Source organism: Ranitomeya variabilis, chromosome 1 (assembly GCF_051348905.1).
Source record: "Ranitomeya variabilis isolate aRanVar5 chromosome 1, aRanVar5.hap1, whole genome shotgun sequence".
Taxonomy (NCBI): domain Eukaryota; kingdom Metazoa; phylum Chordata; class Amphibia; order Anura; family Dendrobatidae; genus Ranitomeya; species Ranitomeya variabilis.
Window position 1 is genome coordinate 1028599205 of NC_135232.1, and position 21709 is coordinate 1028620913.

At 44.5% G+C, this 21709-nt stretch overlaps 1 protein-coding gene across 1 annotated transcript in view; it reads left to right on the top strand.

Moving 5' to 3' along the window:
* Positions 1–21709, top strand: part of LOC143793050 (cytochrome P450 4V2-like) — a 187142-nt gene that overhangs the window by 32568 nt on the left and 132865 nt on the right. The window contains exons 6-7 of the mRNA XM_077279638.1: positions 6018–6144; positions 14313–14504. Of these exons, the coding sequence (XP_077135753.1) occupies positions 6018–6144; positions 14313–14504 (319 nt within the window). The remainder of the gene's footprint in view (positions 1–6017; positions 6145–14312; positions 14505–21709) is intronic.

Consider the following 21709-nt stretch of genomic DNA (forward strand, 5'->3'; position numbering starts at 1 on the left):
TTTTAGGCCTTTGTTAGCCTGTCTGCGGTCCCTACTTCCATTACTCCTCCTCCACTGACCACAATGCTGCCTGCCTGTGTATCCATGTAACCGATGTAAAACTGCCATGAGCCTATTGTTTGTTATTTTAGGCCTTTGTTAGCCTGTCTGTGGTCCCTACTTCCATTACTCCTCCTCCACTGACCACAATGCTGCCTGCCTGTGTATCCATGTAACCGATGTAAAACTGCCATGAGCCTATTGTTTGTTATTTTAGGCCTTTGTTAGCCTGTCTGCGGTCCCTACTTCCATTACTCCTCCTCCACTGACCACAATGCTGCCTGCCTGTGTATCCATGTAACCGATGTAAAACTGCCATGAGCCTATTGTTTGTTATTTTAGGCCTTTGTTAGCCTGTCTGCGGTCCCTACTTCCATTACTCCTCCTCCACTGACCACAATGCTGCCTGCCTGTGTATCCATGTAACCGATGTAAAACTGCCATGAGCCTATTGTTTGTTATTTTAGGTCTTTGTTAGCCTGTCTGCGGTCCCTACTTCCATTACTCCTCCTCCACTGACCACAATGCTGCCTGCTTGTGTATCCATGTAACCGATGTAAAACTGCCATGAGCCTATTGTTTGTTATTTTAGGCCTTTGTTAGCCTGTCTGCGGTCCCTACTTCCATTACTCCTCCTCCACTGACCACAATGCTGCCTGCCTGTGTATCCATGTAACCGATGTAAAACTGCCATGAGCCTATTGTTTGTTATTTTAGGCCTTTGTTAGCCTGTCTGCGGTCCCTACTTGCATTACTCCTCCACTGACCACAATGCTGCCCGTTTACCCCTGGAACCTATTTTACAGTGCATAGAGCCTATTTTTTTATTTTATTTAATATTAATAAAGCCATGATGGACTACGCTGTACCACGCTATGAGCTACCCAGTTGACAATTCTTTTGCGAGAAAAGCCATCTCACCCCTCCACCAGCATGTAAAAGACCGCATTGTCCATGCACTCTGTCAATCTGTGAGTCCAAAGGTACACCTGACAAGAGACACATGGACCTGTAGGCATGGCCACAGAAGGTTACGTGTCCTTTGTGGCGCAATGGGTTAATGTATTGGATGCATGGTCCACACAGGGGACAGCCTGGTAAGTCTGTCTGCAGTCCCTAATTCAAGTTGTCCTCAACTGAATAAAGCTGAGCTTCCACCTTCTGGCTCTAATTTGTTTTTGTTTTTTTAATTGCTGGATGGGGCCTAATACCTCTGTTTGCTGCTCCCTGGTGTTTGTCCTCATCTGAATAAAGCTGAGCTTCAACCTTCTGGCTCTTATTAAGCTTTTTTTTTAAAAAAAAATAGGTGTTTAGGGCCTACTAACGGTGTCTGTCCCTGCCTGGTGTTTGTCCTCAACTGAATACAGCTGAGCTTCAACCTTCTGGCTCTCATTAAGTGCTGTTTTTTAAAAACTTGGTGTTTAGGGCCTACTAACGGTGTCTGCTCCTCCCTGGTGTTGCCCTCAACTGAATACAGCTGAGCTTCAACCTTCTGGCTTTCGGCCTATAGTATCAGATATTAAACTGCATTTGGCCTTCAACTTTGGTTACGGCCTACTAACGGTGTCTGCCCCTCCCTGGTGTTGCCCTCAACTGAATACAGCTGAGCTTCAACCTTCTGGCTCTCATTAAGTGCTGTTTTTTAAAAACTTGGTGTTTAGGGCCTACTAACGGTGTCTGCCCCTCCCTGGTGTTGCCCTCAACTGAATACAGCTGAGCTTCAACCTTCTGGCTTTCGGCCTATAGTATCAGATATTAAACTGCATTTGGCCTTCAACTTTGGTTACGGCCTACTAACGGTGTCTGCCCCTCCCTGGTGTTGCCCTCAACTGAATACAGCTGAGCTTCAACCTTCTGGCTCTCATTAAGTGCTGTTTTTTTAAAAACTTGGTGTTTAGGGCCTACTAATGGTGTCTTCCCCTCCCTGGTGTTGCCCTCAACTGAATACAGCTGAGCTTCAACCTTCTGGCTCTCATTAAGTGCTGTGTTTTTAAAAATTGGTGGTTAGGGCCTACTAACGGTGTCTGCCCCTCCAGGTTGTTTGTCCTCAACTGAATAAAGCTGAGCTTCAACCTTCTGGCTTTTGGCCTACAGTAGCAGATATTAAACTGCATTTGGCCTACTAGTGTGGTTGGGCCCTTAAAACAGTGTCTGCTGCTCTTGGGTTTGCTACTCCACTGAACAAAGCAATGCCGCCTGTTTAGTCCTGTTACCAATTTTGAACTGCATTTATCCTACTTTATTCTTTGGCCCTATATCTGTTTCCTCCTCATCCTGCCCATTGCCCAGCCACTGCTAGATGAGTCTGCTGGTACATTGACCCAGACCACTACATTCCCCTTGCACTCTACACAGCCAGAATCTGACCCTGCTGAAAGTAAGGTTCCCCTTCCCGCATGTTATACCACCTTACACAGGGACAAAGAGGAAGGTGCAGATGAAAGTGCAGGTTCCTTCATCAGGTGGGGGGGGCATACTCGTTGGCGACGTCACTGGCACAGGGCCCCTCAGAGTACGCAAAAGTGTCGCTGCTGGTGGGAGGCGCCCCCGCCGTGCAAACACACCGCTGTACTTTGAGGGGCCCTGTGCCAGTGCCAATGCTTGCTCAGGATCACAGCACTTGCAACGTTGAAATACTTACCTCTCCCTGCTCCACCGCCGTGACGTAGTCCACGTTTCCTGGGCCCACTAAAACCTTGAACCAGCCCTACCCCCCACAACTTTTGCCAAATGACCCCCAAGTTCCAATGCCCAACTATTATTATAAAGTTAATTAAGATTGACAAGCTTCAGAAACAAGAATGGATGTTTTTGGCATTAAAATGGGCACTGTAGGTGTTTTCCTGGCCTCCACTCACTGCCGACTATGCTTCCCCTTTGACTTGCATTGGGTTTCGTGTTTCGGTCGATCCCCGACTTTTAGCGATAATCGGCCGACTGCACTCGACTCGACTCTGGACAAAGTCGGGTTTCACAAAACCCGACTCGACCTTAAAAAAATGAAAGTCGCTCAACCCTAGTTGATACCTTTTAATGGCTAACTGAAAAGATGGTAACAAATTGCAAGCTTTCAAGACTACTCAGGCCTCTTCATCAGGTATCAACCACTGAGGACTCTCAATTCTAAATATTTTTCTATCTACTGGCTAACATGGTACCAAGATTTATATCTTTCCTGTATCAGTTATAACCAGAAATTTGCCATAAAACTGGTTGAAATATCACACAATTTGTGCATGACTGGTAGTGGTGTAAATTATTTCAGAAATGTATTCTAATCAATTATTGGTAAGCATTTTCTGCGGTGTCGAACAACAGTGAAAATATGGCCAAAATCATTAAGATGCACAAACGTTTTAGTTAAATTGTTGTATTTTACTCCAGTGAATCTTTCACCAAGACTGGCTACAAAACACCAGTCTTTAGGTATTGGTGCCAAAAGAATTAAGAAATATGGCTGATAGCAAATTGTGCACTATTTTTGAGTAAGTCACCAAAAAAAATAAACAGATTTGCTGTGTGTGAGGAGATGGCTTTGTTCTAAAGACTATTGGACCAATGCAAGTAGAGCGGAATCTACGGCCCAAAGGATGCAGACTTTTTTCAGCACGGAGCACTTGTTAAATCGATCTCATTGTTGTGTTTTATTAGAGATTTGCTTGCTGTGGTTTATTAGAGCTTTGCTTGCTCCTCAGTTCAGCTTCAGGGATCAATGTTTCTATTCAGTGACAGTACGCAGAGGAAGACGTGCGGGCTGGATCTTATGCATACATAAGGCCAGACACAAGATTGGTAATCAGTAGGGTTGAGCGACTTTTATTTTTATAGGATCGGGTCGGGTTTCACGAAACTTGACTTTCTCAAAAGTCGGGTCGAGCGAAATCGTCCGATCCTATAAAAAAGTCGGGGTCGGGGTCGGCCGAAACACGAAACCCAATGCAGTGCAATGGGATACTATGGTTCCCAGGGTCTGAAGGAGAGGAAACTCTCCTTCAGGCCCTGGGATCCATATTAATGTGTAAAATAAAGAATTAAAATAAAAATATTAATATACTCACCCGTCCGGAGGCCCCTGGACATCACCGCTGGTAACCGGCAGCCTTCTTTGCTTAAAATGAGCGCGTTCAGGGCCTTCCATGGCGTCACGGCTTCTGATTGGTCGCGTGCCGTTCATGTGACCGCCACGCGACCAATCACAAGCCGTGACGTAATTCTCAGGTCCTAAATTCCTAATTCTAGGAATTTAGGACCTGAGAATTACGTCACGGCTTGTGATTGGTCACGTGGCGGTCACATGGGCGGCCGCGACCAATCACAAGCCGTGACGTCATCTAAGGCCCTGAACGCGCTCATTCTTAGGAAGGAAGGCTGCCGGAAAGAAGCCGAGGGTGAGTATATTCCTATTAGGTATATACTCACCCTCGGACGCGCCCTGCTTCTTTCCGGCAGCCTTCCTTCTTAAGAATGAGCGCGTCAAGGGCCTTAGATGTTTTCACGGCTTGTGATTGGTCGCGGCCGCCCATGTGACCGCTCACGCGACCAATCACAAGCCGTGACATAATTCTCAGGTCCTAAATTCCTAGAATGAGGAATTTAGGACCTGAGAATTACGTCACGGCTTGTGATTGGTCGCGTGGCGGTCACATGAGCGGCACACGACCAATCAGAAGCCGTGACATCATGGAAGGCCGTAAACGCACTCATTTTAAGCAAAGAAGGCTGTCGGTTACCAGCGGCGATGTCCAGGGGCCTCCGGAGAGGTGAGTATATCAATATTTTTTATTTTAATTCTTTATTTTACACTTAAATGTGGATTCCGATACCGATTTCCGATATCGCAAACATATCGGAACTCGGTATCGGAATTCCGATACCAGATTCAGAAGATCGACGACCTCATGGCCGACCCCACACAGGGGTCGGGTCGGGTTTCATGAAACCCGACTTTGCCAAAAGTCGTCGACTTCTGAAAATGGCCGATCCGTTTCGCTCAACCCTAGTAATCAGGTAAAGCAATCATTCAGTTACTCTCATTAGTGTCTCGGGGGCCTCAAGCCATTGTTCTCCCAGTCACTAGACCCATTATGTGGATGGGGATAGTAGACCCAGTGGAGCGCTCACCTCAGGAATTCTCACATGCAGTCCCAGGTAATGGGGCTCGATCTGAGGAAAACACCTCCACCAATGCGCAGTTAGCTTTGGGGAGGTGCTTCCCTAGGGCCAGGCTCAATTCCAGGGAGCGACTTGGGGTATTTAGGACACTGATGAGGAAAAGGAGGAGTTGTTGCTGGCTGGAGTTGGATATACGTACTACAGTAGTGGCATCCTCTGTCTAGGGGAGCATGGACTGTGACTGCAGACTATAATGGTCGGAGATACAAAAGCTGTGGGCTAACAAAAGTTGGGAGACAGTGGGTATCGACTGGTACGGGTGCAGTGGAAATATCAGCCCCAGGATGGGATCTTGTGGATGGAGGACATTGCATTGGGACCATCAACCCGGAATTACTGTAAGACTGTGGACGTAGCAAACATAGTTACATTGTTAACCTGCCTAAGGTGACTATTACAACCCACAACCTCAGATTTTCACACTGTGAAATTACTAAATCAAGTCCACAGAACAGATGTGAAGTATATCCAGTGTATGTAGAGGAGCTGCAGACAAGGGATGAAAATTAATAAAGAAGAAAGCTATCAAGCATTTATTTCCATTAAAATTCTTTTTTGAACCTGTAGTTTTTGGTTGCCACTCTAGTGCTGTATCAATTTTTTAGTTTTAGTATTTAGATTCCAAATTAATTGCTATCAAGAGTGACAGAAACCCGGATGAAAGCCTCTAATAGAAAATCCAGATAGTATATTTTCCAAAGTGTACCACGTAATCACATTTATCTTAGAAATTAGATTGTAATCATGCTGTGTCTAAAGATGTGCGATGCTCATTTAGACTTATTTTTGTCTTTTATTTGATCAAGAATGAGTGATATCATCCACCGTAGACAGAAAATGCCCTGGTTATGGCCAGACTTTCTGTACTCAAAGTTAAAAGAAGGAAAGGAGCATGATAGGAACCTGGGAATCCTTCATTCATTTACTGACAGTGTAAGTAGATTTTGTTTTATTTCTTTAATATTGTGACAGTCAATTTAAGATCTCATTCATATGGCAAAATCATCTGGAACTTGTACAACATCACAGGAAACCTTTACGTGTTTTGCGTTGTCCATGAATCAAAGATTCAAAGCTGTATTGCCAGCTCACAGAGGATTTGCACATCAATAAGCCTGTGTTTTTTAAGTTATGGCTGACCCGTAAATATACAATTAGTTTGGAGAAAGCGGGCACCACCAAAATAATAGGGAGTGCTCACTGCATAGCAAATAATCATAGCAAAAATAAGGAGAAAAAATAAATTATGTTTGGACAGACACATTCCAAAATTTAATATTTTTATTCAGTAATGCAAAACAAACAAGATACAGATAAATTAAAACCAGTTAAAACATGCACAAAACCAATGTGCCACAATGAGAATAACAGTCTAAGCTCAAATAATTAGACAAAAAACTTCCTCACGGGAAGTATCCAAGGACAACATGTGACCAACAAATGCAAATAATACAAGAAAAAAATTTGTATATTGGATAAATACTGGTCTAGGAAAGAGAAAAAAAAGAGTTAAATGATAAGAAAAATTTCTTGTGAGGGACAAAGAAAACCCCACATGTATTGCCAAAATTTGGCTTCTTCAGGGGAGCAAAATTTGGTTTCCTCATGGTGTAGAATTGTTGTAAGTGCATTGGTGTTTTATATCTAGATTCTAAAGTGGCAATCAAAAAAGACAGAGAAAGATAGTAACAGAATAAAAAGTAAAATAGGTTGGCATAATATACGGCATATCAATTCCCTGATCTGTGAATATACTTTTTTTTATGTTTCCAAAAAGACATAAAAATAAAAACATGAAACAATGGTATTGCTCTCCATCAATCAGAGAAAAGTCTCTATGACTTTTGGTCTCTCAATGGCATCATTATTCATGTATACTTCATGTGTTAACTAATATACATTCATATTTATTGAAATATATGCTCTTAAAGACCAGTGATTTAATGTGTCGCTCTGACCTACATAAAATAGGAGTACATACAGTAAAGGACACTTCAGAATAGAGTTTTTATGCATTCTTGCCATTAGAACTCACAGGATGTTGATCTGTTTTAATGCATAAATATAATGTACTTTAATTATCAAAATGCATGAAACTGGTTCTTACTAATTACAGTAATTATTTGAATGGACACCATTATGTATATACTCAATCTATTCTAAAAGGTGAGCACAATTTATAATCTACTTTTTCTCTACAAAAGAAAAGTACAGACTGATAATTTTAATTAATTACTAAATATACAGTAAATGATACATGCTTCAGAAAATGGAAATGAGGTTGAAATTTTATTCACATCTTGTTAGGTATCATAGAAAATAATGCAGAGATAATTTGTCGATAACAGCAAAGACACAAAGTACAGTCATGGCCAAAAGTTTTGAGACTGACACTAATTTTGGTTTTCAGTGTTTATTGTGGCAATCTGCATTGACTCTTGATTGCTATAAAAAGTAATAAGATCAATCAATGAAAATTGTCTTAATTACAAAAACCCTCTTTACTCTAACTTTCAGCCCTACCCCAAAATGACCTGTTTATTTCAGTGAGCTTCCCATTATAATGTTCAGGATAAAGTGTTAACAAGGACAGGGCAGCTGATATCACTCCATCATGCTGACTGAATTATAACAGTAGGCCGGATGATTTAAGGGGGCCTTCTAGTCTAGCAGATGGGAAAAATAATTTTTTTCCATATTTTTCATGTATGTATTGTGCAGAATATATCTGCAAAACAATTTAGCTCAATTTGTAATATTAAAAAAGTTATAGCACCTTAGAGATCTACGGTGCGCTCTCGGGGGCTCGGACTGTGTGGTGCACAATGGAGCATTCTATAGGCCTTGTGTGTGTTTATGCTTTCTTAGCTTTTGGATTAACTTGCCCAATAGATGATCGATTTTTGGGAGGCATTTTCAAAACTATTCCACAGTATTATGAACCTTATTAATCACCTCACACTAATCAGAGATCTAATAGTTGAATCTATATATATAAAGCAGAAAATGTGTGTCCTGAAGGATCTCATATCTCAGTTCTGAAAACTTCCTCACAGTCATACGGTTTTAGTCCTCAGCAACCAATCAGATCTCAGCTTTCACTTTACCTTAGCAGCTTCAATGCTGAAAGCTGAACTCTGGTTGCTATAGGCGATCTGTCTTGAACGTCAATGCGAATGGATACTAAAGAAGTTATTCATGAATTTTTAAAGTTTAGACAATTAGAGGAAGTTGATAAAAAAGAGTCAAGAGATTATAAATCAGGTCCATTTCATTTTGAAAACCAGATATTTTGAGGCAACCCACACATGACATGAGTGAACAGGATTCACAGTTTGTGAGCACGTTGCAAAAAAACTAAAAACTTCGAAAAATATTGAGTTGCCAATTTCGAGAGAATACGGTTCTTGTATTCTGATTTTTTTCACATGGTTTTTGACAATTGCATGACTCGTTATATGCAAAACAACTTTAAGAAGGCCTTAAATTATTTTGTGGCGTGATGGACATTTGCCATGGCATGACTGTAAACACTTATTACGCTTGGCTTGAAACTATATATATACATATATTGTAGAGGTTTGTACTCTGCTGCTCTTGATGTAGGCACAAGAGGCGGTATTCATGCAAAGTCCAGGCAAGTTTATTTAACTTCATAAACCACTACGGGTGGCAAAACAAAACATAGCCTTGTCAGGCACAAAGTGAAAATACAAGTCCATAGGGTATTGCAGGTTCGCCCGCTCAGGTCAGTGCCTTTAACAACACACACTCAAGGTGAACAGGAACTGCAAGTAAATAGTCTATATAGCACTGCAGGTCTGCCCGCTCAGGTCAGTGTCTTTAGCAACACACACTTGAGGTCTCCAAACCTCCACATTACTGCAGCTAACAGCTGCGATGACACACATCTCCCCTCAAAGGGTGGTTCGGCGGCCATCTTGCTATATATATATATATATATATATATATATATATATATATATATATATACAGTGCCTTGCGAAAGTATTCGGCCCCCTGGAACTTTTCAACCTTTGTCCACATATCATGCTTTAAACATAAAGATACCAAATGTAAATTTTTGGTGAAGAATAAACAACAAGTGGAACACAATTGTGAAGTTGAAAGAAATTTATTGGTTGTTTTAAATTTTTGTGGAATTCAAAAACTGAAAAGTGGGGCGTGAAATATTATTCAGCCCCTTTACGTTCAGTGCAGCAAACTCACTTCAGAAGTTCATTGTGGATCTCTGAATGATCCAACATTGTCCTAAATGCCTAATGATGATAAATATAATCCACCTGTGTGTAATCAAGTCTCCGTATAAATGCACCTGCTCTGTAATAGTCTCAGGGTTCTGTTTGAAACACACAGAGCATCATGAAGGCCAAGGAACACAACAGGCAGGTCCGTGATACTGTTGTGGAGAAGTTTAAAGCTGGATTTGTATACAAAATTATTTCCAAAACTTTAAACATACCAAGGAGCACTGTGCAAGCGATCATATTGAAATGGAAGGAGTATCATACCACTGCAAATCTACCAAGACCCTGCCGTCCCTCTAAACTTTCATCTCAAACAAAGGAGAAGACTTATCAGAGATGCAGCCAAGAGGCCCATGATCACTCTGGATGAACTGCAGAGATCTAAAGCTGAGGTGGGACAGTCTGTCCATAGGACAACAATCAGTCGTACACTGTACAAATCTGGCCTTTATGGAAGAGTGGCAAGAAGAAAGCCATTTCTCAAAGATATCCATAAAAAGTGTTGTTTAAACTTTGCAACAAGCCACCTGGGAGACACACCAAATATGCTCTGGTCAGATGAAACTAAAATCGAACTTTTTGGCAAGAATGCCAAACGATATGTTTGGCATAAAGGCAACAGAGCTCATCACCCTGAACACACCATCCCCACTGTTAAACATGGTGGTTGCAGCATCATGGTTTGGGCCTGCTTTTCTTCAGCATGTACAGGGAAGATGGTTAAAATTGATGGAAAGGTGGATGAAGCCAAATACAGGACCATTCTTGAAGAAAACCTGTTGGAGTCTGCAAAAGACCTGAGACTGGGACGGAGATCCCAAACATAAAGCAAAATCTACAATGGAATGGTTCACAAATAAACGTATCCAGGTGGCCAAGTCAAAGTCCAGACCTCAATCCAATCGAGAATCTGTGAAAGGAGCTGAAAATTGCTGGTCACAAACGATCTCCATCAAACCTCACTGAACTTGAGCTGTTTGCCAAGGAAGAATGGGCAAGAATTTCACTCTCTCGATGTACAAAACTGATAGTGACGTCCCCAAGCGACTTGCAGCTGTAATCGCAGCAAAAGGTGGAGCAACAAAGTATTAAGTTAAAGGGCCGAATAATATTGCACACCCCACTGTTAAGTTTTTGAATTTCCACAAAAATTTAAAATAACCAGTAAATTTCGTTCAACCTCTCAATTGTGTTCCACTTGTTATTGACTCTTCACCAAAAATTTACATTTGGTTTCTTTATGTTTGAAGCATGATATGTAGGAAAAGGTTGAAAAGTTCCAGGGGGCTGAATACTTTCGTAAGGCACTGTATATATACACTGCTCAAAAAAATAAAGGGAGCACTAAAATACCACATCCTAAATATCTCTGAATGAAATATTCCAGTTGCAAATTTTTATTAATTACATAGTGGAATGTGTTCAGAACAATAAAACATAACAATTATCAATGTAAATAAAAATGAATAGCCCACGGAGGTCTGGATTTGGAATTATACTCAAAATCAAAGTGGAATATCAAATTACAGGCTTATCCAACTTCAGTGGAAATGCCTCATGACAAGAAAAAGATTATCAGCGTTGTGTGTGGCCTCGACGTGCCTGTATGACCTCTCTACTGTACAACACCTGGGCATGCTCCTGATGAGGTGGCGGATGGTCTCCTGAGGGATCTCCTCCCAAACCTGGACTAAAGCATCCACCAACTCCTGGACAGCCTGTGGTGCAACGTGACGTTGGTGGATATACCAAGACATGATGTCCCATATGTGCTCAATTGGATTCAGGTCTGGGGAACGGGCAGGCCAGTCCATAGCTTCAATGCCTTCATCTTGCAGGAACTGCTGACACACTCCAGTCACATGAGGTCTGGCATTGTCCTGCATTAGGTGGAACCCAGGGTCAACTGCACCAGCATATGGTCTCACAAGGGGTCTGAGGATCTCATTTCAGTACCTAATGGCAGTCAGGTTACCTCTGGCGAGCACACGGAGGGCTGTTTTGCCCTCCAAAGAAATGCCACCCCACACCATTACTGACCCACTGCCAAACCGGTGATGCTGAAGGATGTTGCAGGCGGCAGATTGCTCTCCATGGCATCTCCAGACTCCAGTGGCGAATTTGCCAATTCTGGTGATCTGTGGCAAATGCCAAGCATCCTGCATGGTGTTGGGCTGTGAGCACAACCCCCATCTGTGGACATTGGGCACTCAGACAATCCTCATAGAGTCGGTTTCTAACTGTTTGTGCAGACACATGCACATTTGTGGCCTGCTGGAGGTCAATTTGCAGGGCTCTGGCAGTGCTCCTCCTGTTCCTCCTTGCACAAAGGTGGAGGTAGCGGTCCTGATGCTGGGTTGTTGCACACCTATGGCCCCCTCCACGTCTCCTGGTGTACTGGTCTTTCTCCTAGTAGTGCCTCCAGCCTCTGGACACTACGATGATAGACACAATTCAAACATTCAAAAGTGACCAAAACATCAGCCGGAAAGCATTGATACTGAGGTGTGGTCTGTGTTCCCCACCTGCAGAACCACTCCTTTATTGAGGGTGTCTTGATAATTGCCAATAATTTCCATCTGTTGTCTGTTCCATTTGCACAACAGCATGTGAAATTGATTGTCAATCAGTGTTGCTTCCTAAGTGGACAGTTTGATTTCACAGAAGTTTGATTTACTTGGAGTTATATTCTTTTGTTTAAGTGTTACTTTTATTTTTTGAGCAGTGTATATAGCAGCATCTGCAGTGTACAATTGCATTTTAATGCAAGCAGTTCGCAAAGAAAAAATGAAGAAGCTGGAAATGTTGCAACACATTTAACAGGTTCTGGAAAAGACTCAAAAATGATAGTATTGGACCCGTAAAAGATAATCTGGGTATAATGATGAAGCAGGATGTGAAGAAAGGCCAATCTGTTAAACATCTTTTACACAAGTAAGGCTGAGTTCACACGTAGCAGAATTGCCGCGGAAATTTCCGCTGCAATTCTGCGCCTCCTGCCGCGGGTATATCGCATGCAGAATTTGCATGCATATACCAGCAGAAAACTAGCGTTTTGCAAGCATAATTAGCTTGCAGAATGCTAGCGTTTTCCAAGCGATCTGTAGCATCGCTTGGAAAACTGTTTGACAGGTTGGTCACACTTGTCAAACATAGTGTTTGACAAGTGTGACCAACTTTTTACTATAGATGCAGCCTATGCAGCATCTATAGTAAAAGATAGAATGTTAAAAATAATAAAAAAAATAAAAAAAAAAGGTTATACTCACCTGCAGACCTCAGCGGCGTCCGTTCCTAATGCTGTGTGTTCAGGACCTTCCATTGACGTAGCGGTCACGTGACCGCGACGTCATCGCAGGTCCTTCACACACACCACCGAAGCCGCTGAGAAGGTCGGGCCGCCAGAGGGTGAGTATATGACTATTTTTTATTTTAATTCTTTTTTTTTTACCACTTATATGGTGCCCAGTCCGTGGAGGAGAGTCTCCTCTCCTCCACCCTGGGTACCAACCGCACTTGATCTGCTTACTTCCCACATGGTGTGCACAGCCCCGTGCGGGAAGTAAGCAGATCAATGCACTCCTAGGTGTGCAGAATCGCCGCGATTCTGCAATTTTAATGAACATGCTGCATTTTTTTCTGGATTGCGATTCCGCTCAGGAAAAAGATGCAGCATGTGCACAAAAAATGCGGATTGCATTCTGTTACATAGGATGCTTAATGTGAGCGTTTTGTTCGCGGTTTTATAGCGTTTTTATAGCGAAAAACCGCGAAAAAAACGCAAAAAATCTGCTACGTGTGCACACAGCCTAAACCTTAGGACAGAAGATATGATGATGGGTTCCATGAATTCTCCATTAAATCTCACCTGTTTAACCCAATAGAAAGTACAGCTTTGACTTAAAGGGAACTTGTCACCCCACCAGGCGTTTTTAACGTGAATCTCAGCCCCACAATGAGAATAAATCAGAAGACACTGCGGGGCTGGGATTCACAGGCAGGGTGGCCGCACAGGCGCAGTCAGCTAGACTGCATATGAGGACAGAGGACGGGCAGCGCTCACTGCGCCTGCCCAAGGCAGGAGAAAAGCACGCAGGCGCCGGCTCATTTTAAACCAGCCATGAGGAGGCGGCGCCCGGCGCCAAGAAGATTTGAGTGACGGCTGTGTGGCGTCTGCAGCAGGGGGGAAAGGCCTGCTTCCAGGACTGAAGAAAGGTATTTAGGACAAATTACAAAACTGATTATTTCGGCAGTTACAGCACCCAGAACTAAAAGAGCCACCTTGTCAGAATGCAGCATTACTGCTGCACAAGGTGGCTCTTTTACTTAAAAACGCCTGGGGGGGGTGACAGGTTCCCTTTAAAAAACTTTAAAACGCTAAAAAGGATGAATCATCGGGTCCCGATGGCAAACTTGACTACTGCAGAAATTAAGTACTGAGACTGACAGACCAATGATTCTAATATTCAAAGATTTTATAATAACAGGGTTTTTACTAGAGGTGAGCAGATCTTTTAAGAGTCAGATTTCCCAAATTGACAGATTGCCATATAAAGCCATACATATGAAGAATACTCCATATAAACCAGTGTTTCCCAACTCCGGTCCTCAAGAGCCACCAACAGGTCATGTTTTGAGGATTTCCTTAGTATTGCACAGGTCATTGAATGCTTGCCTGTCCAGGTGATGCAATTATCACCTGTGCAATACTAAGGAAATCCTGAAAACATGACCTGTTGGTGGCTCTTGAGGACCGGACTTGGGGAACACTAATATAAACGATGAGCTAAATGTGTAAAACCACCACTCAAATATATTTTTTCAATTTTTAAGGTCATTCAAGAAAGAGCCAAGGAGATAAAGACACAATGTTCACGGGGGAACAACTTAACCAGTAAGCTAAAATCCATTAAAAGAAAGAAGCGGAGTGCTTTCTTAGATATGCTACTGAATACAACAGATGATTCAGGAAATGCATTAAATTACCAGGACATCCGTGAAGAAGTCGATACGTTTATGTTTGAGGTATGTTTATGTGTTGACAATGCCACACTGTGTAATAATTAGAGATGAGCGAATATCATCGGCTCCCTCCTTTTCGGCAAGCTATAGCACTTACCTAAGAAGCTGCAGCGGGAACCCGGATACATGGAGGCCCCTGATAATCAGCTGTTCAGTGCCGCAGCTCCATGTGTCGTGGCTGTGTGACAGTCACAACACAGGCAGGGCCGGTTTTAGACTAATTGGGACCCTAGGCAAAATTCAAAGTGGGGCCCCCATGTCCATATAAAACATGTACATGTTACACCGATATCGGTGTCACCAGAGTTTTCAATTAGTGTGCCATCCATGTGCCTGCTGTCTTTTTCCGGTATGGATAATGGATATGAAATTACAAAGCTTCTCATATACTTTCAGTGTTAAACACGGATGGCACATGGATGGCACACGGATAGCATGTTTACACAGACTCATAGTGCTACTGGGAAAACACGGACATGAGTGCAGCACCGTAGGTCAAATAGGGCACACATGGCATCTGTGAAAAACATGATAGGTCGTGTGAAGGGGGCTGTACAGTCACATAATAGAAAAGAGCAGAATTGCCATCTTTTTCTACATCCTACCTCACAAACAGCAGAATAAAAAGAGATTTTAAAAAAAGTCATACATGTCATGTCCCCCAACCTACTCTGCTAAATCTCCTCTGGCTCCGTAGCCAATGGTTCAGGGTCCCTGATGGTTATTATTCACTTTGCAGCTATAATATAAGGTGAAGCCACAAGACCCCTGCATCCCAGTGGTAAGACTGGCAGAGACCCCCAGAACCACAAGATCCCTGCAGCCCAGTGCTGAGACTAGCGGAGACCCCCAGAGCATCAGTGCTGGAGCGGCAGGGGATTTATCATTTCACGCTAAATATTTTTACATTCTCAGGAAACCCCTGTAGTGTCTGTTCACATGCACCATTTTTGCTGCGGATTGATCTACAGTGTGGGCAGTAAATATTCAGCGTTTGTGCAGCCTTTTCCCTTGCATTTTTGCGTCCCATTCATTTGAATAGGGAAAGAAACGCTGAAAGATGACAGCAACGGATTTATAAAAAAAAAAGTGTCTTCTGGCAGCTCTCCATGTCTGTCTACTGTACTGGGACAGCGCGGAACAGTATAATAGACGGCACTATTCCACCCAATAGGATATTAAGCCCTGTTCACACTGCGCTTCTGCAGTGCATCTAGGGGCTCTGCCTGAATCCCCCTAAGGCCGGTTTCACATGTCCTGATATTTCTGGTACCGGTAAACACGGTACCAGAGATATCTGTGTCCGTGTGTCCGTGTGATACATCCGTGTGGCACACGTGTGGCAACCTTGTGCTGCCTATGTGCCGCATCAGGACAACAAGGACAGCCGCCGGGAAGCAGCGCTTTTCCCCTGCATGTGGTGCTGAAGCCAGCTGTCATCCCTTCTCCCCTACTCAGCCCGCAAGCAGGGGGAGAATGAATGAGAGAAAAAAACAACGTGGGGTCCACCCTGTATTTTACAACAAACTCGGCAGAACTCACGGGTGCGGGCTGCTATTCTCAAGCTGGTAAGGGGCATTGGATATGGGCCCCCCCAGCCTAAAAAAAAGCAGCCCGCAGCTGCCCAGAAAAAGGCACATCTATTAGATGGGCCAATTCTGGAGCTTTGACCGGATCTTCCCACTTGCCCGATAGCGGTGGCAAGTGGGGTAATGAGGGGTTAATGTCACCTTCCCATTGTAAGGTGACACTAAGCCGACTTAGTAATGGAAAGGTGACAATAAGGCACCTATTCATTACTGATCCTATAGTTGCTAAAGGGTTAATCAAACACCACACAGTAAGAAAAAAGTCTTTTAATGAAATAAAACAAAATACACAGTTTTTGCATCTTTATTAGTCTGCCATTCCAAGCGAAGCCCTCGATCTCATGGAAAAAAAAGGCAAAATAATAAACCAACAATATACTATACCAGTCCGGCGTACAGTCAGTCCCACACAGTAATCCATGTCTGGGATATATACAGTTTACAACCGGGAGCGCTGCTAATGTGACCGCTCCTGGCTGTAAACTACTAGTAAATGAATGAAATGCTGGGAGTGGACCTTCAGTGATTAGCGGTGACGTCACCGAAGCTGCGCTCCCTGTCGGCATGAACCCAGATGAACTCTTCAGTGTGGGAAAATGCCAGCTGATTTTCCCACGCTGAAGAGTTCATTTTAGGCAATCAAAAAATGTGGTGCACTCTGTATCTAAGGGCGAAGAGGTGCAGGCTGAACAAGAAGTCACAATGTTTATGGACATGAAGCTTGGAGGTTTTATGCAAAAGTTTACACTTTTTATTAGTACAGTCATCACCCAGTGCTCATTAGCGTAGAAAAAAATTTGACGGACACTTTAAGTTAGGGTTAACGTTTCGACCAAGGTTGGTCTTTGTCAAAACCACACTTTTAGTAGGGGATAGAGTGTGCCAAGTAGAAAATCAGTCCGGAGTGGGTGGAATCTGCATAGGTCCAGGAGCGCTATGTCCGTCCCATTGGTGATGCAGAGTTCATTTTAGTTCAGGCCGGCAGGGAGCGCACCTGTGAGTTTTGCCAGATTGGTTGTAAAATATAAGGGGGACCCCACATCATTTTTTTCTTTCATGCATTGTCCCCTGCTCACGCTGCTCACTGACAGAGCAGGGGACAATAGAGGAGAGCAGACTTCAGAACCACACGCAGGGGAACAGTGGCTTACAGTAGCGCTGCTTCCCCTGTGGCTATCAGTGCACACGGAGGACAGTGTACACTGTTCTCCATGTGCACGTGCGCGTGACATTTGTTGGGCCGTGTGTCTGGGTAAAAACGGACATGTCTGCGTGTTTTGCACATGGACACATGGTCCGTCAAAACATGCTGACATCTGCATAGACCCATTCATTTGAATCGGTCTACGTGGATCAGTGTCTCCGGTACGTGAGAAAACTATCACTACATGTACTGGAGGCACAGACGTGTGAAACCGGCATAAGATATGATTCACATAAATCCCCAAAAGGGCCACAGACTGCACTGACACAAGCAGAGGTCAAAGGAATTTGTTTTTTTTTCTGAAATTGACTGTTTTATTTTCTTTGAGTAGGTGCACACGATCAGGAATTGGCAGCGCTTTGGATGCAGCACATGTCCAGTGCCGGCTATTGAACGCAGGTAGCTCCACATGTGACCACTGAACCATGCGGATTCACTGCATCCAATACATTGCATGGGTGACATTTACTGCGTCTCCGCAAGATAAATAGACATGTTGCGATCTGGAAAGATGAGCCGCATGTCCGTCTCTGCGGGTGAGCCGTGGGCATCTATGGATGCATAGTGGGCATGGGGTTTCTTGAGATCCCATCCACTATGCTGTAAGTACAAGTATGCAGCATCCAACCCGCAGCGATTATCGATCATGTGCACCTACCCTCAGAATCTGTTTGTGGGTTTTTTTGTCTAAAAGTGTCCACTTTTCTGTGGCCGTTGGGACAGACGGACATGTTCAGAAAAAAAAACCTCACATGTGGAATTCAATAGAACTCCATTGCTGTCATTGCAATCTATGGCTCTATATAGGATTCAGGCAGAACGCACTAGGAGCAGTAAAGAAAGACTGTGTAAACAGCCCCTAATGTAAGACACAGGCATTAGACATACTGCATTTTTCGGATTATAAGACGCTCTTTTTCCCCCTAAAATTTTTTGGGGAAAATGGGTGTGTGTCTTATAATGCAGATATACCTTACAGGCAGGGGTGAGCTGGGCTGGGTGGCAGGGAGGCAAATGCCCCCCGGGCCACTCACCCAGCAGCTGTGCAGGCCTGGCCACCTGATGGCTGCACACAGCAAACTGCGTGTGGCCGTGTCTGCTGTGGTGTACAGTACAGTGCTGTGATGTGGCTGGCAGCATGGGTTTGTGTCTAGATTGGAATTGATTTCTTGAGGCAATGATGTCACTGAAAGGGGTGGGGCCTCCTTCAGTCCAGTCCAGTAAATATCCAATAGCAGGAAGCTGTGTTTTGCCTAGGCTGCAGGAGAAGGAAGTGGGAAATGAGGGGCTCCACCATGTAGCCTTGTGAGAGGACTGAGGGGCTGCAAATGAGAATGAGGACCCAGGACTCAGTGTGAGTACTCTGAGGATGGATTTTGGAAAGGGGTTGATGCTACTTGAGTGGGCCTGCAAAGGGAAGATTATGATGAGGTGCTGTGTGGGCAATGGGGGGTATGATGAGGGACTGTGTTTGGAGAAAGGAGGGATGATGGGGGGTTGTGTGTGCTGAGAAGGGATGATTAGGGGCTGTGGGGAGATGATGGGCTGTGGGGAGAAGGGTGAATGATGAGGGGCTGTGTGGGGAATTGGGGTGATGATGGGGCTGTGTGGGGAATGGGGGACGATGAGGGGCTGTGTGGGGAATTGGGGGATGATGAGAGGCTATGTGGGGAATGGGGGGTGATGAGGGGCTGTGTGGGAAATGGGGGAATGATGAGGGACTGTGTGGGGATTTGGGGTGTGATGAGGGGCTCTGTGGGGAGAAGCGATGATTAGGGGCTGTTGGGGATGAGGGGCTGTGTGGGGAATGGCAGGTGATGAGGGGCTGTGAGGGGAATGGGGGGATGATGAGGGGCTGTGTGGGGAGAAGGGAGGATGATGAGGGGCTGTGTGGGGAATGGGGGATGATGAGGGACTATGTGGGGAATGGGGGGTGATGAGGGGCTGTGTGGGGAGAAGGGATGATGAAGTGTTGTATGGGGAAAGGGGGGATAATGAGGGGCTGTGTGGGGAATGGGGGGATGATGAGGGACTGTGTGGGGAATGGGGTGATGAAGGACTGTGTGGGGAATTTGTGTGGAGAATAGGGGATGATGAAGGATTGTGTGAGGAATGGTGGGTGTGAGGACCTTCATAATGTGTGCGTGTGTATATATATATAAAGGGCCGTATTTAGAGTTTCTGCTGCCCTATGCACTTTTAGTGCTGCCTCCCCCATTGGTGAGTATGACACTATTGTCAGTGACTTTGGCAAAAATCGCTGATGTGAAAGTAGCCTTTTGCAGCAGATCCGGCAGTTTTTCCACATCTGCCGCGTAATGGATCACTTATGGATCACAATGAATGAATGAGGCAACTACGTTCGGCCTCATTCATTCCCTGTGGTACTTGCAGACTTGTGCGGCACTTGCGGTTTTGCCGCGATTCGGCAAATGCGGTACTTGCAGCAATGGAAAAAAACACTAGCAGTGTTTTTTTGTCTCACCGCAAGTGCAATACCGCAAGTGCCGCACATGTCCGCAAGTAGCCATCACTACCTGTCCCTGCACCTTGCTAGCTCATCCCTAACCATCTCTCTGACCTAAAACTACACTATAAAGCTTTAGAAAAACAATTTAATAACTGCCATATTCCTATGATAATGAGGGCTCCAGGCTACGGCGTAGACTGGGACGGGCAGTCTCTGGGTCTCCATCCTCTCTCTGTGCACATCCTCAGTCCCTGCCTCACTGCCTGTGCTGCACTGTGCACAGAAATCCCTCCACCGGACCCGGTAATCACCGCTCGCAGTAGCATACCGGCTGAGGTGTATCTAGGGTTTCTGGCACCAGGGGCAAGAATTCATTTTGGTGCCCTCCCCTCCCCGCCAAGGACATATGCGGTTTGCACACTTAGTCATGTACCCACGAGCTCCTCTCCCTAATGCTCTCAATGTTCAGTGAAAAACAGAGAACCAGAAGAGAAGCTCGTTGTCACAGGACCATGAGTATGAAAATCGCATATGAGCGAAGTGTCCATGTGATGACTGCTGGAACCTGCAGAGCTGAATCCTGACATCGCAGGCTAATGAATTCTCACAACTAATGCACTGCACACTTTTAGGATTCTCCCTTGCCGCTGGACAGTCATGTCAGCACAAGCATGCGATTTGTATACTTCTGACCACATTCTGACTAGACGTGCCCAGCCTCACTCAGTTCATTTTCATTGAGTGAGGCCACACATGTCTAGTCGGTAAGTGACTGCATGTATGTAAATCACCAGCACAACAGAATCCTGACAGCGTGCACTGCGCACTGTGAGAATTCAGAAGTCTGAAGTCACAAAGAATGACTGCAGACTCATTACAAATCTGGACATCCCCTTTAATGCTCCTTACATAAATAAAAACATGAGAGTTAGCATCACAAATAACATTTACATCCAGGTACCGTATAGATGATGTCTCTGGAGCCGATCTTCTTTTCTTCATCTTGTCCAGACCCCTTGATGAGTTTTCTCATCCACAGCTCGTCTCTGCAGACTTCCATCTTCTCCGCTTTTTTGCAGAAAATCTCCACATGATGCCCTTAAAGATATAAGTGTCATTATAATGCTCCTGAATAAAATATTGCCCCTCACTATATTGTCTGCACAAAATATGACCCCCACATTGTCCCTCTTATGGTACCTGCTCTTCACACTGACCTCTCCTTTCCATACCGGCCCACTCTTCACACTGTCCTCTCACGCTGTGTCCCCCTATAGGGCCCAGTATTTATACTGTACTCTCTCATCACACTCTCCCTCCTTGGTATACTGTCCCCTCCTGGCTGTACCATTACACTGTCCCTCCATGCTATGCCCCCACTACTCAGTTTCTATTCTGTGCCCACTCACTTTTCTGCCCCATACTGTCTCCTCACACTATTCCCCTCCCTCCTCATACTATCTCCTCTCACATCCCCCCTGTTCACCATACTGTCTCCTCATATTTACTCCCTCACTTTCTATACTGCCTACTCACCTGATTCCCCATACTGTGTCTGCACACATCCCATCACCCTCACTCCCGTACTCTGTCCACATCCATTTTTCACATCACTACTCATACTGTGTTCGCATACATTCCCCCGTTCACTCCCCATACTGTCTGCACCCATCCCCCATATTGTTTCCTCATACATGCCCCCCATTCCCCCATACTGTTTCCTCATACATGTGCCCCATTCCCCAGTACTGTTTCCTCATACATGCCCACCATTCCCCTGTACTGTTTCCTCATACATGCCCCCCATTCCCCAGGACTGTTTCCTCATACATGCCCCCCATTCCCCCATACTGTTTCCTCATACATGCCCCCCATTCCCCCGTGCTGTTTCCTCATACATGCCCCCCATTCCCTATACTGTTTCCTCATACATGCCCCCCATTCC